We start from the raw sequence: 27,634 nt of genomic DNA, 5'->3' as shown, positions 1-27,634 counted from the left end.
TCCCCCCTCCCCAGAAGCCCTTTGGGGCTCAGCTCTTACCGCTCCCGTTTGCAGGACCTTGTTCTCCTCTCTTGCCCATGCCCTGCTCAGCCCAGCTATCGTGCTGCCTCGCTGGCACGTTTCTGATGGCAAATGGTGAGCCTAGGGACCTGTTAAAAAGCCAGCAAGCTGTCCTTTCTCTGCCCTTTGAGGGTGGCTGTAGCAGATGCTTTCTGGTGCTTCCCAGCCTTCGCGAGCGTTGGTAAAAGAAAAAATTGACAGCTGTCTGCAGTTTGCTCCCTTTGTGCTGTCACTCCAGTCCCTTCTAAACTTAAGCAGAAACTGAATTATTTCGTACTTTCAAAAGCCAAGGCAGTCCTTCTGTGATGGATGGAAATAAACCCCAGGGAGTCAAAGCCCGGAGACTAGCTCTGGAAAGGTAAGACCCAGCCGTGTGGCAGACAAGATGCCAGAGGTTGTGGGCATACCGATGTGCCACAGGTAGTTGGAATTCAATTATTTCTTGTTGATTGCCCTGTGATTTCTCCTTAGGTCTGTGCGGGCGGTGGAGGTCGCAGCCCCTCCCTCTTCCCTCCTTCCCACGAGCGGCGGGTCCCAGCTCCGCGCCCAGGCCTGGCTTTGGCAAACCTGGCTCTGCTCTGCATGACTCGAAGGGCTTTGCTGCGCTGAGGTAGATGCTGACGCACGTACTGGTGCTTTGCTGAATAAGGCACCCCCGTGGTTTTCCAGATGTCACTGCTTTCTCTCCACCCCACGCTTTATTCTGCTGGAGGAACAACCTGGTTCTGCTCCCTCGGGTTTCCGACGGGCAGACCTGCTGCTGCTGGAGTGAAGTTCTTAACCCTCCGTACCTGCGCACTCCCACTTCTCTAACGTGCAGGCTTAGTCTTGGTTTTTTAAATAGTTGATCTGCTCGAAGGGGTGTTTTGGGGTGTCACTAAATCCATACCCCGTGTTGGGCGCAGCCTGCTCAACGGGGGTGGCACTGAGCGCTCCCCTTACAACAGGCAGTAGCGCTCGCTTTTGCAGCGTGGTGCTGTCAAGGGCATAGCGAGAGCTACCGCCGTCTTCCTCGTGCGCAAAGGGTTTCGGTCTGCTTGGACAGCCTTGCACGGGTCCAGCTGGAAATCCTGACGGTGTGCAGCAACACCTGAGCAAGTCAGGTGGTAGTTTGCCAGGCACAGCGCGTAGCAGAGCTGTGCATGTTCGTCTGAGCTGAATTCATTCTCGGTATAAACTGACAAATCGTCTCAAAGTCGGTGAAGCCCTGCCCCTTTGTACAAGAAAAGAGTCCAGCTGAATGCTGCAGGTTACATTTAGGATAATTCCATCTGCTTTTTCCTACTCCGGGACTAATCCTCAGCAATAAGGATCCTCCAGGTGTAGATGTGATGCATCCTAAGGGTGCCTCGGTAGTTCGAGTCAAATGCAGCTCGTGCTGCTGAAGGAGATTTGAGGGAAAAGTGAAACGGTGTTTGCCTTGGGAGCGCGTGGTGTGCTGTCCGGGTGGGGGTGCAGCAGGGACAGGCAGAGTCTCCAGGCCTGTTTTCCACGTTTTGGCTGGCTCAGGGGTGGGGAAACGCCCACGAGTGCCGCGGTGTGGGCACAGCAGCTCTTGAAGCTTTGCAGCCTGCACATCCTTCAACGAGCAGGGGCTGAGGCGATGGGGTCGGGATTTACAGGGGAATCTAGAAACACTCGTCGTAAACCTCTGCCCTGTGGTACCTGTCCAGCAGGGCAAAAAGAGTTCAAGCTCTGCCCTGGGATTAACCGTGGGCTACTGGTAAAACCAAACTGGGCTACTGAAAGGCAACCAGCCCATGTGGGAATTAACACGTGCCCAGATGGGCCTCGGGGGCCGCTCCTAAACACTGTCGTGGAGCTGTCAGTGGGTCCTGTCTCCTCCCCGTTTCTCTGGTGTTTGTGTGTTTTGGTTTGGTTTGTTGTTTTTTTTTTTTTTATCCCCACAGCACTAATTCTTCTCAGTATTTTCACAGTGATGCCTGCACTGTCACCCCGGTGTGCACTTGGTGCAGCTGGTCGTACGGTCAGGTCCCTGACTGCAGATTCTACATCTCGATCCTGAATTTTTGTTTTCTTTTCTAGATCCTGTGGCTGGAGTAGACTGGCTAAATGAGGCAGCTCCTCTGTTCTCCACCGTGGCCTCCCGCCACGGCTGCATCTGTCTACGACAGCACTTGGACCTTGTTCCTTGCAGAAGCTGAAGGAGTCGTGTTCGGAAAAAATTAATTTAATGAATTTTTTTGCTCTTGTTACCCTCTCAGCACTTGTCTCCCTGATCTTAATAAAGCCCAGCCTCTTAAGGAAGCAAGCTGTTTTCCTTCCAGCCTGGAGGAAGGCAGGGGATACGGTTAATTCCAGTTCTGTGTCCTTCGGGTGGGGACAGCGCTCAAACTCTGCCCCTGCACCAGCATTTTTGCCCAGTTTCTGTCTGGGTCTGAAGTTGGAAGAAAGGAAACGGTGCCTGGGAGAGGACGGGAGATGATCCCTCTGTCCCCACCGGGTAGAGTTGCTGGCAGTTGCCTTGAATAATCATCTGTTTTCTCTTCCCAGGCTTCCTTCCCTGCAGTGCCAAGAAAACGGAGTCCTGCTCGGCGCGCTGGGTTTGCAGTGCTGAGCCCCTGCACCGTGGGGGTGGCCCGTGCCCCCCAGGGCGGTAGGTTCCCTCTTCCACGGGGAAGGAAGCGGAACGATTAAAACTTCGTTAAAGAGATCGGAACGGAGCGCTTTGGCAAACTTTAAAAGAAGCCCGATGTAAAGCCTTGCACCGTTCTCTGCCTAACTCCATTCAGGTTCCTTTAGCCGCCGGAGTGACCCGGGGGATCGGCTGGCAGCGAGGGGGGAGCCCTGCGGAAGCGGCTTGGCCGCTCTTCCCTGCGTGAGTGCCGGGCCCGGGGGGGCTCACCCCGAGCTCTCCTCTGCTGCTGGCGGCTCCCAGCGCCCGACGGCCCCGGTATTGGTGCTGCAGCTGGTGTTGTGAATCAGGCCGACGACAAGCGCATCCTACTATCCGGCTATTTCACTACACCAGGGTTGCATCATACCACTCGCTTCGCTCTTCGCCCCGGCGGCTGGAGTTCCTCCTCCCTCACCTGCAGCACCGCTGACGGCGCTGCCTTCAGCGGAGGCACGCGCACACCCGCGTTTCAGAGACTCTGTGATTCGTGCTGGTTCGGGCAAGTTAGCGTTTTTGATGAAATAAGGAGGTTCTAAAATAAAAGCCGTTTCTGCTGGGCGTGAGTCTGCTGCCCCATCTGTTGTTGGGAGAGGAAGCTGGCGTCCTCCTTGCGGGAGGTGCCGGAGTTGAGGCTTTTTCCCCGTCCTCAGCTCGCCCTTCTCCCCGCTCGCAAGGCCGGGCGTGGGGAAGGGCAGCGGCGCTGCCCGGGCGTCGCGGCCGCCGGCGGGAATCCTCTCCCCGGGTGCCCGCCGGGGCTCACCCACCCGTGGGCGGCATCTGCTCCCCCCCACACACACAGTGCGGCGGGGCTGAAGCGCGTCCCCGAAAAGTGGGCTGAAATGGGTGCGGGAGCCCAAAAGGCCGCCGGAGGCAGCAGGGCAGGCAGCCCGAATTTTCCATTAAATTGCAAAGCGCGGGGGGCTGAAATTCAAATGGGCTCTGGTGCTGCCCTCAAGTTTTACTGCCTGTTGTCTTCAGCGATCTTATCTGTAACTGGTTTTAAGAGCGCATGTGACGTGGAGCTGCAGAGGTATAAAAGATGAGTGTGTGTGTGTGTGTGTCTCCCCTCGCCGTCCTCGCCAGCAGCGCTGTGGGTTGTGTGATGTGGGGAAGGGTCTGGGCGGCTTCTTACAGCAGGGGTGGCATCGGGGGGGGGCAGTTTTGGACACTGGGTGCTCAGCAGTTCCCCTGCCCTGGGGTCAGGAGGGGAAGGGGACTGTGGCCACAACCTCTCCGTGTCCCCTCAGCCTCTCCAGCCCCTTTTCCAGCCCCTCGGTGTCAGCTCCCGGGCAGGGGCTTCCCTCCCATCCCGCGATGTCACGCTCCCCATCTCCCCTGGTTTCACCACGAGCTGAAGGGGCTGTTTCCCTCCCTCCCAGCTCAGTGCCGCAGGCAGCAACTCGGAGGCCGGCCAAGATGATTTACGGGATCTGCCGGCTCTGGGGCGGTATCCCAGGGAAGGGTGAGGGTGCGTGGGAGCCTTGCTCCCATTTTCCATAATAAATCCCGTTGGGTACTGAATGTTCCTGGGTCGGGGCCGGAGGCAACCTCAGCGCCGCGTTTCTGTGCCGATCTGGCCTCGGGACTTAATCTCAAATCCGTTATCGCTGCCCCCATCGAGCGCTGGGAGGCAGCGATACCGTTTACGGCGGGTTCGATATCCCTTCCAGCTACTTTTTTTTTTTTTTTTTTTTTTTTTCCCCCCTGACCAGCTCGGGGTGGTTCGAACCGATTCCTTTCCCCCCGTTAGCATCGGCGGTGGGTGGGTGCCGGTCGCCCCGCTCCGGTTTTGCCGGGTATAAAGGCGGTGAGCCCCTCTCCGCCCCGGCCCTTGCCCGGCAGGCACCTGGGCAGGGGCGATGGCCGAGCTGCCCGTCCCGGAGCTGCCCGCCGCCGCCCCGGCCCGCTGCAGCGGCCGCTTCACCATCAGCACCCTCCTGGGCATGGAGGAGGGCGGCTGGGGTCCCTACGCACCCGCCGAGGGGGCCGGCTGCGACAGCCCCCACCCCACCCACCTCTCCGGCAGCACCCTCTGCACCAGGACCTTCGGCTACAACACGCTGGACGTCGTGCCCGCTTACGAGCACTACGCCAACAGCAAAGGGGTGGGCGAGGCCGGGACGGGCAGGCCCTCGCTGGCAGACCTGCACTCCATCCTCAAGGTGAGGTGGGGCTCGGCGGTGCCCCCGGTCCCCGGGGCTTCGTCTCCCGCTTCTCGGGTGCGGCGCCGGGAGAAGCCGGAGGGATGATCCGGCCGTTTCCAGAGCTGGATTCCCCTCCTGCTCCCCCCCCCAGCTTGGGAGGGCTGGCTGGCTGCCTCACCGGCCTTCCCCTCGTCCCCGCAGCCCGACCCGGGTCGCCTCCGCGCGCCGGTGTCCGACCTGCAGCGGGGCAATGGCCTGCCGGAGGCCGGCCCCGAGGAGGCGGCGGGGGAGCCGGGCAGAGCCCCCGCGCCGGAGCCCGTCCGCTTCGGCTGGGTGAAGGGTGTGATGGTGAGTGCCGCTCGTCCCACGGGAAGCATCCTCCTCCCCTCCCAGCGCCCCCCCCCCCCCCCAAGCAGGGGCGGGATGTATTTTCCCTTCATCATCACGTTTTTTCCCAACATATATATATTTTTCGCGAGCATCTGCACTCAGAACAATTCCCCTGCCCTCCGCGGCGGGTTGGTTTTTGCTCGGAGGAGCAGGAGAGCTGGCGTGGCCGCGGCCGTCCCCGGGTGCCTGCCCGCTGAGGGCCGGTCCCCTTCTTTGTCCCCCCCCCCCCCCCCAGATCCGCTGCATGCTGAACATCTGGGGAGTCATCCTCTACCTGCGCTTGCCCTGGATCACGGCCCAGGCGGGAATCGGTGGGTGCCGCGGGCAGGACGGTGGCACCAGTGGCCCAAAACACCGGGATGGGGGTTGGGGTGTGGGTGGCTGCCAGCAGCGTCAAGCGTGGGGCGAGGCTGGGGGGGCCTGTGGGGACACAGGAACGAAGCAGTGTGTGTGTGTGTGTGTGTGTGTGTGTGTGTCCCCAGCCCTGACGTGGCTCATCATCCTGATGTCCGTGACGGTGACCACCATCACCGGCTTGTCCATCTCCGCCATATCCACCAACGGCAAAGTGAAGTCAGGTAGCACATCCCCCCCCCCGCCCCACGGGCCGCCCCGGGGAGGGGGGGGGGTCACCTCCACCCCCCGGGGCTGCCCCGTGGATGTGAACTCCTGGCACGGGCTGTGAGGTGCAGGGGGGATCCCCGAAAACGCGTGGCGGGGGAGGCAGCTGACGCCGCGGGGTGTTCCCGCCGTCTCAGGGGGCACCTACTTCCTCATCTCGCGGAGCCTGGGGCCGGAGCTGGGCGGCTCCATCGGGCTGATCTTCGCCTTCGCCAACGCGGTGGCCGTGGCCATGCACACGGTGGGCTTCGCCGAAACTGTCCGGGACCTGCTGCAGGTGTGAAAGCAACTCCGTGTGTTCCCCGGGCCCCATCCCCTCCTCCTCCTCCTCCTCCTCCATCCCCACCTCCTCCCCGCACACACGCTGCGTTATCAACGTCTGCGTTAATGTTGGGCCACCGATAACCGACCACCAGCTGCTAAAACTCGAGGCGGCCCCGGCGGTTTGGTAAGGGAAAGGGTTATTTTCGCGTCGGGGGTGGTTTCCTCTCCCCAGGAGCACAACTCCCTCATCGTGGACCCCACCAACGACATCCGCATCATCGGGGTCATCACCGTGACGGTGCTGCTGGGCATCTCCCTGGCCGGCATGGAGTGGGAGGCCAAGGTAACGCTCGCTTCTCCCGCTCGCCTTATTCCCGTGGGCTGAGGAGAGCCGGGCACCCGGGGAGCAGAAGATGCCCATAGCTCCCCGAAAACAGGCGAGCGTTTCTCCTAATGAGTTTTTCACCCTCTCGGTGCCCAAACCCTCACCCCTCAGCTGGCTCTTTCTGGTCTGCCAGGCACAGATACTGTTTTTCCTGGTCATCTTGGTTTCCTTCATAAATTACCTGGTGGGGACGGTGATCCCAGCCACCGCCGAGAAGCAAGCGAAGGGTTTCTTCAGCTACCGAGGTGGGTCCACCACAGGCTGGGGTTACCCTCAACGGGTCCACACGCGTGGCTGGAGCCCGGCTCTTTGCTGCTCTTGGGGGAGAATTTTGCTACGGCAAGGGGCTCCTTGCCGAGAGATGTCACGAAAAGCGCGGCGTTGTCCTCCCGTGGGTGCCCTGCCGCCAGCAGCGTGCCTCCGTCCAGCACTGAGATGCTTCAGCCAGGAGAGAGGCGGCTGGGAGGCCCCAAATGCTTCTCCTCTGCTTCCTCCCCAGCCGACATCTTTGCCCAGAACTTCGTGCCCAGCTGGCGTGGACCCGAGGGCTCCTTCTTCGGCTTATTTTCCATTTTCTTTCCGTCGGCGACCGGCATCCTGGCCGGGGCCAACATTTCGGGTGACCTGAAGGTGGGTTTTGAGCCGGCGTTTCTCAGGTTCCCTGTTTTCCCTGGGGCTTTGGTTTTGATCCAGCTTTTAGACCCTCTTTTATTTCTTCCGGAAACTTTGGGGAAGGCTCAGCCAGGAGATGCTCTGTGGTTTTGGGTCACAGGGAATAAAAATCCCTCTTGTATAGCAGCCACAAGTAAAATGCCATTTTAGCGGGTGCTGCTGGAAAACTGTCTTACATCTCTCTGCGACTCCCTTGGGCAGGATCCCGCTGTGGCCATCCCCAAGGGCACCTTGATGGCCATTTTCTGGACCACCGTGTCTTACCTGGTGCTATCTGCTACGATCGGTAAGCGGCATGCCCTCGGGTGAGCCGCGCGGGTCCCCCCTACCCCAGAATGGGTGGCCTGGGGGGGTGCAGGTGGTGGGAGGTGGGAGCAAGCCATGGGTGCCGGCACCGGTACCCCCGTGCCGCGGGTGCCAGACCTCCCTCCTGCCCCTCCACGGGTGGCAAAGCCCTCCTGGGTGGGCAACATAGCTCGTAGCCGTCGCGCAGCGGGGTGGCCCCTCTGGCAGGGATTTGGGGGGGATGTCACAGGTGACGCGGGGCTGGGTTGCGGGAAACGGCGGAGAGATGTCGCAGGGCTGCTCGGGGGCGGGGGGTGAGCGGGCTGTGAACGGGCGCTGCCTGCATCCCCCACCCCCCACCCCCCACCCCCAACCAGGCGCCTGCGTGGTCCGGGACGCCTCGGGCAGCCTGAACGACAGCGTGCCGGTGGGCTCGCCGGGCTGCGAGGGACTGGCCTGCGGCTACGGCTGGAACTTCACCGCCTGCGCCCAGCGGCAGAGCTGCCGCTACGGGCTCAGCAACTACTACCAGGTGCTGCTGGGGGCCATCGCCCGCCCCGCTCCCCGCCGCTGCCCGGGTTTTTGTGCTGCGAGGGATGGGTTTCCCAGGGCAGCCCCATACCCGGCAGGCTGGGGGGCACCTGCGTAGCAGGGATGCACCGGGGAGCGCGTCCTCCTCCGGCTTTTGGATGCGGCTGGACTTTGCCGCCTGGATAATGTTGATGGGAAAGCACTGAGGGCAGCAGGATGGGGCCCGGGGGCTGGAAATCCCTTAGGGCCAGGGCAGAGGTTGGTGGGCTGGGGGTGCCGGCGTTCCTGACCGCCTGGTTTTCGGGCAGAGCATGAGCATGGTGTCCGGATTCGGCCCCCTCATCACGGCGGGGATCTTTGGTGCCACCCTCTCCTCGGCACTGGCCTGCCTCGTCTCAGCCCCCAAAGTCTTCCAGGTGAGGGGGCGGGTGGTGTGTCCCTGTCCCCCAGCTCCCGTCCCCGAGCCTGGCAGCGGGCGCTGCTCCCGGGGCAGAGGAGGATGCAGCCGGCGGCGAAGGCGCGAGGCCAGTTTGGCCCTCGCTCTTACGGGTGCAAGAGCCACCCGCTGCCAGCCCGTGTCCCCGGCGAAGCCCGCCGTCCCCGACGTGTCTCTCCTCGCAGTGTCTCTGCAGGGACCAGCTCTACCCTCTCATAGGCTTCTTCGGGAAGGGCTACGGGAGGAACAGCGAGCCCATCCGTGGCTACATGCTCACCTATGTCATCGCCGTCGGCTTCATCCTCATCGGTAGGTGCTCGCCACGCCGGTGCCCGCTGCCGGCCGGGTGGGGTGATCCCTCCTGCTCACAGCTCGCTCTCCTCCTCCTCCTCCTCCTCCCCACAGCCGAGCTCAATGCCATCGCCCCCATCATCTCCAACTTCTTCCTCTGCTCCTACGCCCTCATCAACTTCAGCTGCTTCCACGCCTCCGTCACCAACTCCCCAGGTGCGCCGCGCCGTGCCGTGCCGTGCCGTGCCACACCGCGCCGCGCCGCGCGGCTCCCCGTCCAGCTCCCCCTCCCGGCAGCGGCCGCTCTGTGTGTTTGCGTGCAGGCTGGCGACCCTCCTTTCGGTATTACAGCAAGTGGGCTGCCCTCTTCGGGGCCACCGTCTCAGTGGTCATCATGTTCCTGCTGACCTGGTGGGCAGCCCTCATCGCCTTCGGCATCGTCATCTTCCTCCTGGGATACGTCCTCTATAAAAAGCCGGGTGCGTGGCGGTAACCCAGCACCAGCGAGGCCCCGGGAGGTGTCTGGCCCCGTTGCTAATCCTTCTCCCCCATGTAGACGTCAACTGGGGCTCCTCCATGCAAGCCAGCTCGTACAACATGGCCCTCAGCTACTCGGTGGGGCTGAGCGAAGTGGAGGAGCACATCAAGAACTACAGGCAAGGGCGGCTCAGCGCGGTGCTGGGCACGGAGGGCGGGCGATGCAGAGCCAGCCCCCACCGCAGGAAAACCCGGGGAGGCTTCACACTCGTGGCCGCATCCTCACCACCATCCTCAGTAACCGGGAGCCCCGGGGAAAAACGCGGCTGTCTCCAAAATCCCACGTCTTTGCCATGTGGGCAGAGGTGGAAAGCAGGGCACACCTTGCCTTCCCCACACCCAGCAGACGCAGACGCGTTGGTCTCATCTGATACAAAAAGACCAAAGACTGAGGCTGGACCCTCAGCCACATGATTTTGTCTCACCCTCAAGATGCTCCCTATAGTTGCTTCTGGCCAGGCATGGGAAAAGAGACGCGGCTTGTTCCAGAGAGACTCAGTGCCCCTGCAGTACCAGCCTGTGCCCCCCTGTTTCTCTCCCTGCCTGCAGACCGCAGTGCCTGGTGCTGACCGGCCCCCCCAATTTCCGCCCGGCCCTGGTGGACTTCGTGGGGACGTTCACCAAGAACCTCAGCCTGATGCTCTGCGGCAACGTGCTGATCGTGAGTCACCTGCAAAAGCCAGTCGGTTCCTTGTCCCGGGGGCTCTGACCACCCGTGGGTGGTGGGCTGGGAAATCCAGACGCATCCTGGTGGGCTCACAGGGTGGGGATTGAAACGTGCCCCTTGACGTGCTGCCAGATGATGAAGTGTTTCCTCTGGAAGTGCTTGTTAAGCGATATTGATGAAGCACGGGGACGTCCCTGCGGGCTAATGGCTTCCCCTCGCCAATGAATTGCCCAAGCAAAGATGCGGTGGGACGAGGCGGTTGCTCAGAGGACGGGGGTGGTCCTGCAGCTCTGATGCCTTGAGGGCAGCTGGGGACTTGTAGCGCAGCAAACACCGGCTCATCCGCAGCCACGGGACCTGCTGGCACCGCGTGCGTCGGCTGTTGACTCCCCAGATCCGCTGTTTTTCTTGCTGTGACTGCAACCTCCCGTGTGCGCAGCGGTTACATCTGGGTCTGGCCAGTGATTTGGGCAGAGAAGAGCTGGAGGGCTTTGGTGGCAAGACCATCAGCAGCTGAAAGGGGGATCACCTGTGCCTGAGCCCCTGCTCCTGCACCCCCAGGGACCGCGGAAGCAGAAGATGCCGGAGTCCCGGCTGACGGCAGACGGCCACACCAAGTGGCTCGTGAAGAGGAAGATCAAGGCTTTCTACACGGATGTGGTGGCCGAGGACCTGAGAAGCGGCGTCCAAATGCTCATCCAGGTAGGGCCACCCTTGGCCATCAACCGCCAGGGTCCCTCCGCTTCCATGATGGCTGGGGGGGGCTCTGACCCCCACCTTTGCATCGCTGCCCCGCAGACTGACACCGCCCGCGTCCGTCTGTCCCTGCAGAGGGGTCTCACGGGGACATCTATCTCTAGGCTGCCGGCCTCGGGAAGATGAGACCCAACATCCTGGTGCTGGGCTACAAGAGGAACTGGCAGACGGTGCCCCCGCAGAGCCTGGAGGACTACGTGGGCATCCTGCAGTACGGCCACGCCAGCTCCGCCGCCCCCGGGGGTGCCGGCACCCGGCGGTGGCCCCGCGGTTGGGTGCGGGGACGCGGCCCCCACCCTGCGCAGGGGCTGGCCGGGCTGGCAGTGCTGCCCGACACGAGGCAGCCACCGTTAACCTTCTCCTCCCTCCTTCCAGCGACGCCTTCGATTTCAAGTACGGCGTGTGCTTAATGAGAATGAAGGACGGGCTGAATGTTTCCAGAGTGATGCAGGCTCACGGTAAGCGGTTTTGGGCAGCTGGGGATGCTCAGAGACATGCTGGGGCTGTGGGATGTGCCAGCCAGTACCGTGTCCCCAGTCCTTGGCAGGGGGACATCACGCCTGGGCTGCGGCCGAAGGGGATGGCAGGGTGCTGCCCTGCTGCCCGTGCTCCTCTTCTCCCTCCCCAGTTAACCCGACGTTCGAGGCAGCGGAGCTCCCCGAGGAGAACGGCACCGGTGGCAGAGCAGTCCCAGGCACAGGTTGGTCCCGCCTCAGGTCCGCCAGGAGCATCCCCGGCTCCGAGGAGTATTTTTAGGGAGCCAAGTCTGCGGGCAGGGGCGTGGGTTTTGAGCAGCGATGGGGAGCAGGGCTGGGACCAGGAGGAAGCGGTGCCTTTCATCCGTGCCCCTGGCCGACGCCGGGACCCTCTTGCCCCAGCAGCAGACCCTGCCGCCTTGGCCGGCGAGCAGCAGGCGAGCACCATCTTCCAGAGCGAGCAGGGCAAGAAGACCATCGACATTTACTGGCTCTTCGATGACGGAGGTAACCTTCACTTCGGGCTGCCCTGGCTCTTCGCTGTCCGGCTAACGCGAACCCGGCCCCTCCGTCGCGGCGCCCGGGGGGGCTCAGTCCTTGCCGAACGGTGCCAGGGCATCCCTGGCTGTCGGGGAAAGAGCCGGCGAGCCCACGGGGTCGTCGTGGGGTGTTTTGGGGACAGGTCTCACGCTGCTCATCCCCTACCTCCTGGGGCGCAAGAAGCGGTGGGGAAAGTGCAAAACCCGGGTGTTCGTCGGCGGGCAGATCAACAGGATGGACGAGGAGAGGAAGGCGTAAGTGCCGGCTCGTGCCCCGCAGCCCCTCTTGGCCCCGCGGCCGCCGCCGCTGTCCCCGTGGCTGGGCTGCAGGAGCTGCTTCCCCCCCTCCCCGAGCCCCCCCCCTCCCCCCGGCTTTGCCGTAACGGGACCTGCGCCGCTTTGCTTCGCTTCTCCGAAAATCGATGTGATTGTGGAGGGGTTTCTGCCAGGGCAGGTCCCTGCCGCAGCCGCCGTGCCTGCTAATTTTTGGAAAAACGTGTCTTTTTCCTCTCCGGTAGGATTGTCTCCCTGCTGAGAAAGTTTCGCCTCGGCTTCCACGAGGTCCACATCCTCCCCGACATCAACCAGAAACCCCGGCCAGAGCAGTAACCAACCCCTGCCCCCCCCCCCCCCTCCTTTCCCCCCACCCCCAGCACCCCCAAACCCACCCGGACCCCCTTCCCCGGCACCGCCTGCTTGTCTTGCAGCATCAAGAGGTTCGACGACCTGATCGCTCCCTTCAGGCTGAACGACGGCTTCAAAGACGAGGCCACGGTGAACGAGATGAGGCAGGGCTGTCCCTGGAAGATTTCTGACGAGGAGGTCGATAAAAACAGAGCTAAGGTAGCCAAGGGGGGGCGGGAGGGTTCCCGCAACAGATCTCCTGCTTCTGAGACAAGATTCAATCTTTTTGGAAACCGTGATTTTGCGTTTGTCAACACAGTCGCTCCGGCAAGTGAGGCTGAACGAGATTTTGTTGGATTACTCGCGGGACGCGGCGCTCGTAGCCATGTAGGTGCCAGCACAACACCCTCCCACCCATTTCCCACCCCGTGGAAACGGTCCCTCTGGACGTTCGCCCCCCGCCCCCCGCGCGGGGTGATCCTGGACAGCCACCCCAGCGCTGCGCTGGGACGGTGCCGCACCGCGGCGGGAGGGAGGCGGGGGGAAGGCCCTTGAAAGGCACCCAGGGGGTCCAGCCTGGGCTGGGGGGGGGGGGAGGATGTGGTGTTGCTCGTTTTTAGGGAAATAACCTGCAAATTAGCACCGGATTGAGCGAGGGGGTAAGGCCGGAGGGGGCCGCGCCGGCTGTGCTCACCCGGCCCCCCACTGCTGCCGCAGCACGCTGCCCATCGCCAGGAAGGGTCGCTGCCCCAGCTCCCTCTACATGGCCTGGCTGGAGACCCTCTCGCAGGACCTGAGACCCCCCGTCGTCCTCACCCGAGGAAACCAAGAGAACGTGCTGACCTTTTACTGCCAATAAAACCCCCCGGATCCCTGCCGACTCGGGATGTGAATTTTTCAGGCCAGTTTGGATCCCAGAGCGCGCTCGCCCCGGAGGGGCTGGGGGAGCAGCGCAGGCACGTGTTCGCCAGCTCTCAGGAAATGCCCACCACCCTCTTACAAAGGCTTGTTTTGCCAATCTCAGTTGTATATAAATACGAAATAATGCAGGTGCCACAGTGCAGGCATTGCTCTGGCCCTGGGTTTAGCTGGAGCCATGCAGGTGAGGCATGGGGGCTCATCCCCAGAGCAGCAAGTGGGACCCCTGCGGCTGCTCCCCCCGGGGAGGCCAAGTGGTGCACAGGGACTGCCCCACCATCCCACGGTGACAACTGCCCCAGGGGGATGGGAGCAGGTCAGCACCAAGCCCAGGGGCTGCAGGGACCCCGCGTGTCTGGTCAGGGATGACATCTCTGGCTGCAGCACGGGTCCGGCTCCTAACGAAAACAAAATTAACCCCCCGGCACCAGGACATTTCCTGGGCAGGAGAAACCTGCCCCATGCGAGGCAGGAGCAAGGCTCACTTCCAAAAGCACAACCCAGGCCCCCTTGTCACGCTGCAGGAGAAACACACAATTTCATTCACCTTGATCGTTACAGGATTTACTGATAATCACCACCAGGATTAGAAGCGTCAGTAGAAAAATAAAATTTACAGAGTTTTCTATCATACAAAGATTTGTTCGAGACAGCCGCAGTCGTTAGCGAGCTAGGAAGCCGGGTGGTATCTAAATCAGCCCAGCACAGAGGGTGTTTGCACACAGAAAACAGGACCGTGAGTCTCAGCTCGAGCAGTGATGTTCCTCCAGGGCAGGCGGCTTCTCCGCAAGGTGTTTCCTTCACCAAAGCTCCCGGCTGGGCTCCCTGGCCCAGGGTTCCCAGCCCTGCCCACCCCAGCAGCGACCTTTTTGCAAGCTCTTTGCAGCTTTTGGCAAGTTTCACCCAGCAAAGTCTACTGATGCCCGGCTGAAAACTGAAAGGATTCCTCTGCTGGGCTCGCCCAGGATAAGGAACAGAACGGGGAGACCAAACCGCTGCGGTGAGAGGGGAGGAAACTGCCAGCAGGGACTGAGCCGGTGCATCAGCTCAAGACTACTCCTCCTTCCCATCTGGATCTGGTTTTACTGGAGAGGGAGGTCGGGGAGGCAGGCAGGGGAGCAGAGGATGCTCTGCGAGTACTGAGGTGACACAAAGAACTCGCCCCCAGCGCTAACACCCGTCAAGACAAGCCAGCAGCTGATGGTTCACCTTTTCTGCAAGAATTCCCTGGAAATTTCACAGCGCCTGGGCACAGAGAGGCACCACCAGCTCCAAGCAGTCAACTTCCAAACAGTGGCCAAGCTGCCAACTCTTCAAGTAAAGCAGACCCCCCACCCCAAACAGACTTTGGGAGATCACAACGGGCAGAAAACAGGAGGTTTTCAGTTCATCCAGCAGCAAGTGATTTTATCAAGCATTTTTTTTTTGACTTTGTTCTGAGCTCTCAACAGCTCGGATTTGTGTCCTGCATGCCTCATTACTGCCGAGGAACCAGCCTTGTGCCGTAGCATGTGGCACACTGATAAAGTGCTTTCCCAATTGCAATCAGCATAGTCCTTGCTACCGAGGGATGCCAGGCACTGGGGCAGGGGAAAGGGGAGCACAGCACATGCCCAGACACTTTTTTCTAGCGTCACCTGAAAGGTAAGGCCAGACCTGCCCAGAGACTTTGAATCCATCCAGGAAAATGCAGGATAATTCCTGTGAACTAGACCAGGCACACTGGACACGCACCATGTATGCAGCCATTTGGAATAAGAAGTAGGAAGGGAGAAAGACAACTAGAGAGCTCATTATTTCTGCTTTTCAGTGGGGGCAGAAGCAAAGAGGGAAGGAGAGGCCCAACATTCCCCCGGGGGATGCCGCGGTAGGAAGACCAGCTCTCTACAAGCAGCACAGCACACGGCGCACTCTAAAGATCCACGGTTCAGTATAGGTTATACTGCCTGGACCTCACCCACCTACGGAGAAGGATTCATATTAAAGTCTTTCCTAAAATGCACAGCTTTATACCCTGGATTAACATGGGCTAAAAACGTAGAATAATCTCAGTAAGTCGCTCCTGCAAAACACCTCTCTCCATCAGCTGTCAACAGACCACTCCGGATAAATTAGTACATAGAGAGAAATTTGTTTTCGTGATAAACACAGGGCTCTGTTGAGGGTTGTTTCAGCATAGAGGACAGGGGGTTCATGGACGATAGCTGGCCTTATGAACTGCTGCAGGTACAAAAGGCGAGCTGGTTTGGAAAACCAGAGTTCAGCAAAACCACAGGTGGAACGTGTGTCCTGGGAGGCTGGAGACAGTTAGTGCCTTCCCTGGGCAGCCCACTCGAGTGTCAGCTGGTAATAATCCAGGACCACAGCAAATCCACGGGGCTGGCTACGCCACCCAGCCACATCCTTGGGATTCAGCCTCAGCTTCCCCAAAAAAAACAAGCCCCCTGAAAGCACCCAGCTAGCTCCCTGAGAGCCCCCAGCCACGCGGCATGCCTAAGAATTAGTTAAAAGTCACTTAAAACAAAACACACTAGAACAATTCATTAGAGGAGAGCATACACCTGCTGGTAAGGGTTGGTTCGGGGCTGTGTTCACATGGCTGATCCCTGAGGGATGCAGGAATCACCCAGGCTCTTCCCGGGACCCTCGCACCCATCCCACCCGTGGCACACTGCGGGCTGGCTGCCGAAAACGTGGCGTGCTCCCCACCTCTGGGGAAGCCCTGAGTCACCACAGCCCGGTGCCAGCCGTGCAGTTCTCACCGGAGCAGTCACCCAAGCAGCGGCGTGCTGAATTTTTATATAAGCTGGCCGGTGACGTTTACGTGTCAGCGAAGACGCCCAATCCCGCCACACCAATGTAAACATGATCAGCAAGTAAAAGGAGAACGGAGGAGCTTAAAAAAAAAAAAAAAGAGTCTCCTTCAGAGCCTCAGAAGGAACAGCGCACGCTGGCGCAGGTGCCCTGGGGTTTCTAGCGTGGGCAGTGGGGCGTAGCGCCTGCTCAGCGGTGCGTGGCCTCTCGGGTAGAAGGTACACAGTGCCAGAAGAGCTTCACCATAATAAAATTTGTAAAAACAGCAATCCTTTTTACAGCAGTTATGTCTCCTGTGGCAGCATTCATAGTCACAGCTCTTGGCCACAGATTTGCACTTTCATCTGGCTAAAATGATTTTTCCTTTTACTGCTCCCAAATTCACTCTGACCAAGACCTGGTATGAGGAAGCTGGGGCCAGGAAGAAAACAAATTCATTTTCTCATTTTAAAAGTTCACATTAAAAGAGCTTCAGGGTCACTGCGAACAAAGCAGCAAGAGGTCAAAGCATTAAGTGAGCTCTGAAGACACCGCATCACTCTGTAGTACTGTTTCTACCCCAGAAGAGCAGGTGTCACATTTTAGTTGCATCCTGTTGCTACAATTCATCACTGGTAAAAGGTTCCTGGGCCGCCTCCTCTGGAATCCATTTTCCTATCCTCCAGAGAAATAAAGCTTCACTTGGCACTTAATGTTACCAAAAAGTAACAAAATTCACAATTTTTAGCTTAATTTCAAGCCAGGTTGGAGGTAGGAGCAGGCCTTCGTGTAGCCTTTAACCAGTGGAGGATGCACACGCCGAGGCATACCTCGAGCTGTGCTCCCTGGGGATTTGTTTCGGAGCCGGCACGGGCCACAGATCCTCTGCCCTTCCTTTGATTTGTGATCTCTGGCGTCTGAAGAAGAGCTAAAGAGTGGCTAAAATCCGTAGAAACGAAACCACCACCACGCAGAACGTCTGGCCCACTCCTAAAATGAGGGCTTCAAAGGGAATCATTTTTTTCCCTGCAGCTCTGTAAACCCCAGCAATGGCAGCACCTGTGGAGAGGGGAAAAAGCCGGAATATGAACGGGTGGCAGTGCATGGGAGACACGCTGCTGTACCGCAGGGACGAAGGGGGAAGTCTTGGGGGATGTGAGAGTGGGGCAGAGAACTGGGGGGTCTGCGGGAGGGGGCCCGGAGTCCCTGAGCACTGGCTGGCAGAAACACCAGGCTGGATTTACCATCACAAACCTCAGCCAGTAGCCAACACATGCTGGTGGCAGCGGGTAAATTGGTGGTGAAGCTCTGCTGAGGCCTCCGGGCGTGGAGGTTGGCGCAGTTTTGGCCATACTCTCGTCACCAGACCCTCTACGCCCCGGCCCATGCGCCGCAAATGTCACCCAGCACTGGGCTGAGACACCAAACCTGCAAATGTTTTATCTCCGAGTGCTCGGAAAGCTGAATGCCCAGCTGCCTCTGCACCCCGCGGGCACGGTGGGGACCCCCAAAGAATGGCTTGAGAGGCGGGGACGGCCCGAGCCTTTCAAACGCAGGGTAAGGGGGGAAAACAGCCCAAACACTCGTCTCCCCTTTACCCCGGGGAACGTTGCGGCTCAACGCTGCCGAAGGCGAGCCCTGCTCGCTGCAGAGCCCCCCAGACGGTGTTTTCAAGCATCTACCGTACTTGTTAGAATGCCGGCGGTAATGGGTCCCACGATGCCCATCAGCAGGAGGCTCACGGACATGAACCTGCCGTACTTGTGGTGCCTGAGCGTGAAGAGCGCTAGCAGAGCAGCCGGGACGTGGAAGGAGAGGGAGGAGACGAGGGCCCACAGGAAGACGCCGTACCACATCTCTGTGGAGAGAAGGGCCGTGAGGCGGGCTGGGGGCCCGCAGGCCCCGGCGGAGGCGGCGGGAGGGCCCCGCAGCCCAGACGGTACCTGGGAAGGTGGAAAGCGGGCTGGAGTAAGTGGTGGTGCCGTTACCAACGCGGGGCACCAAGCGGAGGCTGAGGATCTGCTGCAGGAGCCCCCCGCCGCCACCGCCGCCCGCCTCGCTGCCCTCCATCCCCGCCCTACCGCCGCCATCCGCCGGCCGCCCATCCGCCGGCCGCCCTTCCGCCCGCCTCCTTCCGCCCGCTCCAGCCAATGGAAAACGCCGCACGCTGACAGGCAGAGCTCCCCGCCAACCCGCCCCCTCCCTCCCGCGCTGCCATGGGAACGGCTGTCGGCCGCAAAGAATGCCGGGACCTCCCCGGCACCGGAAGCCCCGCTATTGGTGGGGCGCTCTAGCCCTGTGGAGGGTCGCTCGTCGCTGCTCCCCGTTGCTCGGCGCCGCCTCGGAGGCGCAGCCACCGCTCCACACCACTAGGGGGCGCCCGGGGCTGGCGGCGACGCTCTGGGCGGCGGCGGGCGCGCGTGAGGAGGCGGACGCGGCAGGCGGCGGAGGTGGCAGCGGCGGGGTCGGTACCGGCACCGGCACCATGTCGGGCTCGGAGGAGTACTCTTCGGCCGAAGACGAGGACTACGTGCCCTCAGGTGAGCGATGGCGCGGTGTGCCCGGGCGTGGCGGCGGCCCCCGCGCTCCCGGCGCTCACCGGGTGTGCTTGCAGGGGCGGAGTACAGCGAGGACGACGTGAGTGAGCTGGTGCGGGAGGAGGAGGAGGAGGCGGCGGACAGCCCGCGGCCGCCCCGCGGCAGGAGGAGCCCCCGCCGCCCCGCCAGCAGGTACGGCCGTGGGCGGAGCCGCTCCCGGGGCCGCACAGACGCGGGGTTGCCCGGGTGGGAGAGTCCCGGGTGGGAGAATCCCGGGTGGGAGAAGCCGTGGGAGCCCTGCCCGGCCGGGAGCCGCCTCCGCCGGGCGCAGCGCTGCGGGGCCGGGGAGCAGCGAGAAAGGCTTTTCGTCGTTCCGGTTTAACGTCAGAGGCAGAGACCCTCGGGCTTGAAAGGCACCGCGCCTGAAAACCCTCCCCGGGAGCTGGTTATTTTCCTTTCCATAAGCCTTTTTAAGCGCAAAGCACTCTTTGGAGGGCAGAAAACCCCCCTATATACACACCTTATTTACGGTTGGTTCCGATCCAGCCCGAGTTCTCCTCCTCTCTGCAGTATCCCAGAGTCCATTCTGAACTTACAGACACACTCACACACGTGCCAGCCCCCTTCGCGGCACTGCCTGCTTCGGTCTTCCTGTGTTTTCTGAGCAGCAGCATCTTTAATTAAGCAGCTTCACCCCCGAGGTTCTTAGCAAGAGACTGAAGTGCTGCGTTGCTTCACCCATGTTTACTCTTCAGCTCTGGAATAGTGTTGCAGGACCTCAGTATATTATTTTTCTTTCTGGCATCTGCTTCCAGGAAGAGGAAGAAAGGAGGTCTCTTGCTAGAGCCAGATGAGAAAGAGGAAGAAAAAACTCAGCAGAATGAAGAGGAGGAGGAGGAAGAGGAAGTGGATACTGTAGAGCAGATGGAAAGAAACAGAGAAGAAGAAGAAAAAAAGAAAGAGGATGCTCTTTGGGCCAGTTTCCTTAGTGATGTGGGACAGAAGCCCAAAACGGGGGCTGCCACGCAAGTGACACAAGCTAAGAAGGTAATGGGGGCCTGAGCCTTCACCCAGGGAGCGTGGGAAGGGCCTGAAGCTTTAGAGCACACAGCGTTGGTTCTAGCTGGTACCAGATGGCAGTCAGAGCTGGGAAGAGGCTGGGTTTACCCCTGCCGCCTCTGCTTTGTAAGCCTGGAGCCCCCCAAGCACAGGGCAACCTGTAAACTGGTTTCTTTCCAGCTTGGGGAGGTCTGTGATCTGGCAGCGCTGCTTTTGGAGCTGCTTGTCAGCACCTCAGGGTGTCCCACAGACCCTGCTTGCCTCCCCTGCCTGGTCCTGGATACTCCTCGTGGCATTGGAGCAGCACAATGGACTTTGGTCTGGGTTGTGCTTGTGGGCACAGTTTTTCCCCCAAGGCTTGTGCCTTTCCTGATGCTCAAAAAAAAGGGAGACTCTGTCAGTGGGGAAACAGAAGAGATCTGTGCTGACATCTGTGTCTTTGCCTTTCATCCTCGTACAGTGAAGGGATCTGGAAGATGCTGTATGTTGGGGTGGATGTTTGTAACAGGAATGAATCTAGCTTTCTCTAGTTTCCTTTATAAGACCCATTAACATGCTCTCGCTCGCTCTCTGCAGAGGTTTTCTGTAGAGAGAAGTCTGTGTGTCACCAGCTATTTAGAAGGATTTGGTTCTTAAAATCAAATGCATGTATTTGCCTTGCAAAACCTTTCACACTGAAGGTGGTAAACGTGAAGAAGGTGCCAAAACTGATCTTCTGTTGCTAGAATTGACTTTTTTTTTTTTTGAATGGTCAGCCAAAAAAGCATTGTATAACAGAAGTCTGGACTCTTGAGTCAGTAATGCCTGGCGAGTACAATCTCCTCACTGTGTGAAGCTTCTTTCTACGACTGTTGGAAGGCTGCAGAACAAGGGTAGTTGTGAAATCTTTACTTGCAACTTTTAGAAGAGTAGTCCTTTCATCTGAACCCTGCTGCTTCTCTCCACCTCAGCAGTTACTGGCTGAACAGCTGAGATGGTTACAGGTAGAATTAGAGAGAAGAAAAGTTATTTTTTGAGCAATTCTGCTCTTATGGGTGGATTGCTAAAACGTGAGTGGTCTTTGAAAGTTCTTCTCTAGCCTAGAATAATGTATGGAGAGATACAGTTCCTCTGTTCTCTTTGTGAACTTCTTGATTTAGACTTGTCTGCTCGAAGGTATCTGCGCTGTGTCGTTGCTTCAGAGCAAGAATTTTGGAATTTGTTTTGATTATTTACAGGGTCTGAGGTTTTTTTAAGTATGCTGTTAAAAGCTGTAGTTGTGACTGAATAAATTAAGAGGCGTTGTTGACAAAGTGCTTAATAAAGATATTTCCCTCCCAAATAAAAGAGATGTTATTCACAAGTAGCTTCATATCTTCAGGGTTCTCTGTGGAGATCAGCCTTGCTTTTCCTGCTGATGGGTTATGTTCTTTTATATTCTTGAGTAAAAATAAACCTATTTCTCTGCAATTCACCTTGGCAGCTTTACTGCCTGGTGGTGCTTAGTTTGGGAGAACTGAGTTCAGGCTTTTGCTTGCTTTCTGAACCACAGCAGTGTGTTCTTGCTCCTTCTTCCATTTAATTACAATTTCACTTCTCATTTTGGGTCTGTTTTGATCTTTGAGCTCCAATGAGAGTCTGGAACCAAAGTGGGGAATTCCCTTCTGGTGGCAGGGGCATTTGTTTCCCTTTTCTTGTCTGTGGGTGCCTTGCTTTGACCACCCAGCCTAAATTGCAGTGTTACCTGAGGGCTGCGTCGGGTCCTTGGCCCCTTGGAGTGATAATTTGCCTTGGCTTCACGAACGTATTGTTTTGCTTTCTCCTTCATGTGTTTTGCAGGCTGAAGAAGAGAAGAATGGGAAGAAGCCTCAGGAGAAACCAAAAGATTCAGGAAAAGTGACAATCACCAAAGTGTTCGATTTTGCTGGTGAAGAAGTCAGGTAAGCTGGCAGATGTGATGTATCTACTGCGGGCTTAGGGCAAGCTGGGTGCTCCTCTTCTGCTGGCAGGCTGGAGGTGTCCTGTGAAGCACAGTGTATCTTCTTTTTCCTTTACACTTTTTTTGATCGTGAGCGCATCCAGACCTCAAGGAAAATGAGACCAAGGTTTTTTTGCCTGAGGGCAGCAGAGTATCTTTATTTTTTTTTTTTTGCTCAACTTCAAAATATGCCTGTAAATTCACTTAGACTTCCCCACCTGGACAGTGTTTAAAATGGTTGGCAAAGCTTCCTGGTGGCACTGCCACTGTGAGGGTTGAGGCAAGGAGAGAACTGCATATGGCCTCACTGGGATGACAGTAATGCATTTTATTCCTTCAGTCTAGTCCAAGCCCTGTTCTAGGGGCAGGATATTTGCTGGCACTCTGCCTGGTGATGTTCAAAATCCACTACAAAGATCTGCAAACAGTAAGAGGTGTTTTGCAGAATGGACTAATAGCCTCTTTTTTTTTTTTTTTTTTTTTTTTTTTTACCTCTTACCTCTGAAACATCTGCAGTGAGCTAGGTAAGATCATCCTTTAAGCTGAGTTTGGCTTGCAAGATGCCTCTCGGGATGCACTGCAAAAAGGGGCAGGCTCTTTATAACCCACTTGAAATCTGAATGCGCTGTGACCTTGTGGTTATTACCATGGTGTATTTTTTTTTTCATCCGTAGCTGTAAACCTGGTTTTGTCGGCTGAGAATTTCGCCCGTATTTTGTGTGACAGCAGAGGGCAGCAGTTCCCAGCAATAACACCCACGCTGCCTAAATCTGGAGGAGGAAGCAGAGAGCAGGGGCTTCCGCTGCTCTTGCTTTTCGTGTCAGCACTGCTACCTGAGCTGTTTGAAAAAATCTGAGGAGGGCCAAGAGTGATAGTAGCGACTTTCCTATTTCCCGGTGCAGTGGGGGTGTAGGAATACCCTTCATTCACTGGCGAAATGGCAAAGGGCTACCATTGCAGCTTTTCTGAGACGGAGTATTCAAGAGGAAAGGCTAAGTCTTTCCTGTGGACAGCTAAAAATCTGTAGCATAATTACAGACAGAAGTTTTGTCTTCTGATGCACGCTCCACTCCTCAGCCACCAGCTTGTTTGTCCCCGATTATCCTGGTTTTTTTTGTTGTTGTTGTTGTTGTTGTTGTTTTTTTGTTTGTTTGTTTGTTTGTTTGTTTTTTGTTTTTTTCTGGTTCAAACGTGATGTCCTACCAGGTGAGAATAGCTGAAGCTGTAGGATCGCAGGGCTGTCATACAAAAGCCTTGCTGGCTTCTGACACATCATCAGATGGCACACGGCAGAATCGCGTTCCTGGCACTTTGCAGTTGCATGAAATCAGCATGCAATCTTATTTGGAGCCTGGACGTGTCCATCTGTGTGGTGTGAGTGTCATGTCCTAACATGAGCATAGAAATCTATCGCTTAAAGGAGGGGGTTGATTCACAGGGAAACGTGCCTTGTAGGCTCAGAACATGAGTCTTCCACTTGTGGAAAGGAATTTTTTTGTGCAACTTTTGTGAAGTATAGGACCCTTTAAAGTAGGGAGCTAGTAAAAGCGTCTGCCTTGAATCTTCTTGTTTCCCTGTCTCTATGAAAAGAAGTCCCAGATAATTATGATTTGAGCATAGAATTACTTAGGTGTTGGTCTGATTCCGGCGTTCTGGATTTTGTGTGGTGGTTACAGATTAGCTTTGCCGGTGCTGTTCTTGCTTTTATTGGTAATACTAGTTGGAGGGTTTAGGAAAATTTTCTCTGTGCTTGAAAAAGTGGCTTGCCTTATGGGAACAGAACTTGTCCAGGGCTCCTAAGATGCTGAGTTTGTGCTTTTGACATCAGTATCTTACCTGTAGTCTTTAAATAGCTACAGCTAAGTTAAAGGTGTATTTTTCTGCACCAGTTGCTTTTCTAGTGTCCTTAGTACTGCCCAATACTGACTGTTTCCCTTGCGAAACTGCAGAGGTATCGATACAAGTTTCTACTAATTTTTGATCAGAGAGGCAAAAGCTGGAGCCTGGGTGACAATGAGACTGTAATCCTGAAAAAAAACAAGACTCATATATTTTTTTGTTTACAGTAGCCATTGTATCAAGAGGTTACAGAGCTGGCAATAGAAAGCTTGCAGCAAGGTCTGGAGGACTGTTTCTGCTGGTGCCAGGGTTACAACATGTTACTTTCTTTAGCTCTTTAATAACAGAAAAATCCTTCAATATTTTTTTGCCGCCTTGATTTTTTGTGATAGTCAAAGCTGAAGCATTTGTGTTGTTTGCTACATATTGAGTCTGTAAATGCGTTACACTGTTAGCTGTGAGTAGGATATAGGGAGTTACCACTGCTTTCAGCTACTGGTACTTCCCTTTAACGGCAGTAGGTGAGGGCCAGAGGGCTGCTTTTTCTTTAAAATAGCAGGAGGTTGTCTTTGCACCACCCTAACGTCTGCAAATGCTCTGAATACCTTCCTTGCCTGGGGAAGCAGCTGGCAAATTGTTGGTTACAAAGGCCAACACACGGTAGTTGTGTGCCTTTCTGGAGTGAAAGAACTGAAATGAGAGCGCTATCTATTGCTTTCCTTTCTAAATGGTTTGAGGCTACTTTTGAGTGTTTCTCTTTTGAAAGCTTGAGATGAATTTAGATCCGTATTTAAGCACTGAGATTCAGGGCACAAATTCCGACAGTCTGCTCGCTGAAGCTCTTAACAGAAGATCATTTAGCCTTGATTTTATGTTGCAGAACAATTTATTTTGTCCCGTAAGAAGATGGTGTAATATCTCTTGTGTGATTGGAGTAGCAGAAGCCTCTTGAAAGAAATCTCCAGCTGCAGGGCTATCTTCTGGGATAGTGAAAGATCTTCCTCTTTAAGCTGTCAACTCCCCTATGGGTTATTGTTGCACGTAATGTCCATTTTGATTAGTTCGTGCTTGTATCAGTTGCTAATACTGCACTTTAGGTTCAGAGTATTACAAATTACCAATTACAAAATAATTGAGAGGCTTTTAATTTTATAAAATACACGCTTGAGAATTACCTTGTAAAACCAAAGCTGTTGAATCCTGGAACTAGAAACAATCCTTAACTGATTTCTGTGTTTTCCAGTTGTGACTTTTCTGTCTGCTTTTCATTCCTCCCTGGTGTTAAATAGGTTAGGAGCAGTAGGTGACTGTCACCCAAATGGCTGTAATTGTGGGCAGTGGGAGCAATTTGCAGAGGCAGTTCAGCATCTAAATGGAAGTTCAAGTCATTTCTCACTGGCAGAGGAGATTGAAGCTCCTTTGAAGCCTCTGGTTTATGAACTTGCCTCACGATGCAGGACGTGTAGCTGCATTAAGAGGGAACCGCACCCCTGGTGCCAGGGTTTATCTGCTGCAAAATGTGATTTGCTGTATGATGTGGCTGGTTTTGTCTTTGGCACTCTGAACGACTTTGGCCCTGGGCTTTCTTTAAACTGCTGCTGTGCTCAGTGTATCAGAATGGTTCTTCTGTGTTCCTTCCGTGAAAGTCAACTTTGTGTCCATCCAGGATTGCAGCAGAATGCAGCTCACATACATGGAGCTGGCCCAGCCCCGTGGTGTCAACCACAGTCAGCGTAACAACTTGTGAGGGAAGAACAAAGTCAGGTCATTGAATGTTAGCCGGAGTATGTTTTAGTTTGAAACATCTCCTGTGTACCTTCATTTGGCTTGCAGGAGGCAAAACAAAGTTGAGAGGAATAATGGTGGCTGCCTTGGGTGCTGATTCAGGAACGGGAGGCCTGTGCTCGACACCTTGCTTTGTTCATACATTGACAATTCCAAACTCAAAACTAGAAGCTTTGTGTTTCTGTGCATATGTGGTTTAAATCCAAAGCTTTACATGTTCAGGTTATTCTTTTTGTGGGACTGCCTTCCTGGTACTGTGGAGTTGCTGTGCTGTACTGATAGTGTTGCATTGTGCTGGCAAAACTGTGGCTTGTGCTGCTTCAGTGACCCTCGGCCGCTTCCCCATGTGCGTGAACAAAGCAGCCAAGCCAAAGCAAAGCTGTAGCAGGGCTTCGCTCTCTGTCTGGGGACAGCGCTGCCCTTTTCCTGAAATCAGGCAAGGCGTTCCTGTCACAGCTCCCTTTACTTTCCCACAAGGCTGTCTTCTCCAGGAGTGCCAGTTTTGGGGATCCAGAAGGATTCCCATTAGGCTGGGGCATGGCCTTGGACCTCTGCCCCGCGGTGCCTTCCTGCCCAGTCCTCACTGCTAGTAATAGCTACTCCTCAGAGATAACTGCTTCTGATGCCGGGAGGACTTGTTGATTAGATTTTTTGCACTGACCCTTGAGCCTTTTTCTTGAGCATCTTTGCTGTGCTTGCGTGGTCTGAACCTGTGTCTTTCAGCACTCTCGTGCGTCTGGCAGGTGTTCCTGTGATCTGAGTGATTCTTGGCTTTTGGCCACATCTGGGGCCAGGATTGTCATGCAAGCTGCATGGCCGCTGGCAGCATGCTGGGCCTGGATCCATGGAGAAATATTTCAGGGAGAGGTTTCGAGATCTCTTCTCCATCTCTGCGGTGTGAGCTCCCTTTTGCTGTCTGGATGCTGGGATAAGTGAGTGCAAAGATCCAGCCGGTACTTTCTTGCACACTGTGTGTCTTCCTCCTGTCAAGCAGCTGCTAAGTGCTGAAGGCATCATTCTTACTGCTACATCAGAATTTGCCAGACCACAGAGCCCTCCCTGAACCTGAAGCATTTACAGCCAGGGAACTGGGGGTTTACTGGGAGACCTTGCAGAATGGGAAAATGTTTGTCCAGTGAACTTTTCAATTACTTTTGTATTTGAAGGCTGAGCAGATGGGTGAGATTTTGCTGAGTTTGATTGAAGCTCATCTTAAGTGCCCATTTCCTGATTAATTCAGGCTGCTTCTAAAAGCATTCTCTGGTGTTTGCCTGATTAGATCTTACTGTTGATTTGAAACTTGGTGCTGGAATGCCCACGTTTGGTGGGGCAGCAAGCCCTGTGCAGTGCTCTCGCTGGGAGAGCTCTCACCTTAAGTTCACAGCCATGAAAATCACCTGGCTTATACTGGTCTCCCTTTTCTTGCGACAAGGGACAGATGATGACCCAATTCCATGGATATTGTTTGCTTTTTTTAGATTGCTTTTAGGTGGGTTTTAATAAGGCATTTAGTTCAGAGATATATACAAAGGAGCAGAAAGCTCTCTGATGTGTTTGAAGTCCTTGAAGGCTTTACAGATGTAAAGAGGGAAAATCCTTAGCTTTCCTACAGAACTTTCTGTCCACACACCTCAAAGCACTCTTTAAAGAAGTGCTGTTACTCCCCATTTGGGAATATGAAAACGGGGGCATGCCAGAGTTGATGGCATCCCCTGATTCACCGGGGCTCCTGGATCTCATGGCTCAGGATACCCAGGGATCCAAGCCTCACTCGTGCGTTGCATGTACCAAATCAAACTAGGAAGGACTGGGTGCCAAACACACTGGGCAATAAGCATTGTCACGCTGAGTATGGGACTTGCTGCTGGCTGTAATGAATACTTAAAAGGTCCTACAGTTTCATAGAAGGAACTAGGCAAACTCAGAAAAATTTGTCTGGGCTGCTGTACGTGAGACATGAACTCCATCTCTGGGTATGGGCTCCCTGCTGTTGACTCTTGCAGGAGACCACATCTGTGACTTTTGGCCTTTGGTCTCCCGCAATATGACTCCTTTTATTTGTGTGTCCACCGTGGTGCGAGGAGACAAGTTGTGCTGGCTATGTGTGCTGAACAGAGTTGAGAGGCAGCTTGTATTTTAAGTTAGGGAAGATGATGGTTCACAGTAGGACTGTTGCATCTTGAGCAAAACACCAAGTTTTAAAGAGGTACATAAAACATCTTATTAATAACCAAATAGTTACAAGCTTAAATCATTGTAGTAATTACTGGGGTTTATACTGGCTGAGATTGATATTTCGTCTGCCACAGTTGAAGTGTGGGGTGAAGGAGAACCTGATTTTCATCTGTTGCTGTTTGTAAATGGTTGTCACCTAGAATGTTCCCAGAAAAAACCCACCTCATTACTTTGTGTTGCCGCTTCACAGCTTTT

At 56.1% G+C, this 27,634-nt stretch overlaps 3 protein-coding genes across 6 annotated transcripts in view; 2 read left to right on the top strand and 1 right to left on the bottom strand.

Annotated features, from left to right (window-relative positions):
- The first annotated feature begins 4,007 nt into the window (after positions 1-4,007).
- Positions 4,008-13,196, top strand: SLC12A3 (solute carrier family 12 member 3). Of its 2 annotated transcripts, none has more exons than XM_042797465.1 (25): positions 4,008-4,860; positions 5,044-5,190; positions 5,468-5,543; positions 5,715-5,810; positions 5,991-6,130; positions 6,350-6,460; positions 6,636-6,747; positions 7,002-7,132; positions 7,376-7,460; positions 7,837-7,991; positions 8,299-8,406; positions 8,612-8,933; positions 9,041-9,196; positions 9,274-9,373; positions 9,804-9,915; positions 10,483-10,623; positions 10,782-10,888; positions 11,053-11,135; positions 11,306-11,377; positions 11,559-11,660; positions 11,836-11,947; positions 12,211-12,297; positions 12,400-12,535; positions 12,636-12,703; positions 13,034-13,196. In XM_042797465.1, the coding sequence occupies exons 1-25, from the start codon at positions 4,558-4,560 to the stop codon at positions 13,173-13,175; spliced, it is 3,204 nt and encodes a 1,067-aa protein (XP_042653399.1). In that variant the 5' UTR covers positions 4,008-4,557; the 3' UTR covers positions 13,176-13,196. The 2 variants fall into 2 exon arrangements, with proteins under 2 accessions (XP_042653399.1, XP_042653400.1); XM_042797466.1 differs by having other exon boundaries at positions 4,008-4,917; positions 5,086-5,190.
- Positions 13,197-13,782: 586 nt separating this feature from the next.
- On the bottom strand, positions 13,783-18,129 carry TMEM170A (transmembrane protein 170A). Of its 3 annotated transcripts, none has more exons than XM_033011863.2 (3): positions 17,971-18,129; positions 17,715-17,885; positions 13,783-17,086 (listed from the first exon to the last, which is right to left on the bottom strand). In XM_033011863.2, exons 1-3 carry the CDS (start codon positions 18,095-18,097, stop codon positions 16,956-16,958), a joined length of 429 nt encoding a protein of 142 aa, XP_032867754.2. In that variant the 5' UTR covers positions 18,098-18,129; the 3' UTR covers positions 13,783-16,955. The 3 variants fall into 3 exon arrangements, with proteins under 3 accessions (XP_032867754.2, XP_032867755.2, XP_042653705.1); XM_033011864.2 differs by having other exon boundaries at positions 17,715-17,970; positions 18,109-18,129; XM_042797771.1 differs by having other exon boundaries at positions 17,715-18,129.
- Positions 18,130-18,435: 306 nt separating this feature from the next.
- The window catches only part of CFDP1 (craniofacial development protein 1), a 66,517-nt gene continuing 57,318 nt past the window's right edge, over positions 18,436-27,634 (top strand). Inside the window, exons 1-4 of the mRNA XM_042797456.1 lie at positions 18,436-18,567; positions 18,642-18,756; positions 19,380-19,611; positions 21,442-21,542. Of these exons, the coding sequence (XP_042653390.1) occupies positions 18,513-18,567; positions 18,642-18,756; positions 19,380-19,611; positions 21,442-21,542 (503 nt within the window). The 5' untranslated portion in view covers positions 18,436-18,512. The remainder of the gene's footprint in view (positions 18,568-18,641; positions 18,757-19,379; positions 19,612-21,441; positions 21,543-27,634) is intronic.

Source organism: Tyto alba, unplaced genomic scaffold (assembly GCF_018691265.1).
Source record: "Tyto alba isolate M040663 unplaced genomic scaffold, T.alba_DEE_v4.0 Super-Scaffold_26, whole genome shotgun sequence".
NCBI classification, from domain to species: domain Eukaryota; kingdom Metazoa; phylum Chordata; class Aves; order Strigiformes; family Tytonidae; genus Tyto; species Tyto alba.
Note: the sequence above shows the minus strand (reverse complement) of the source record. Positions and strands in the feature narration are given on the sequence as shown.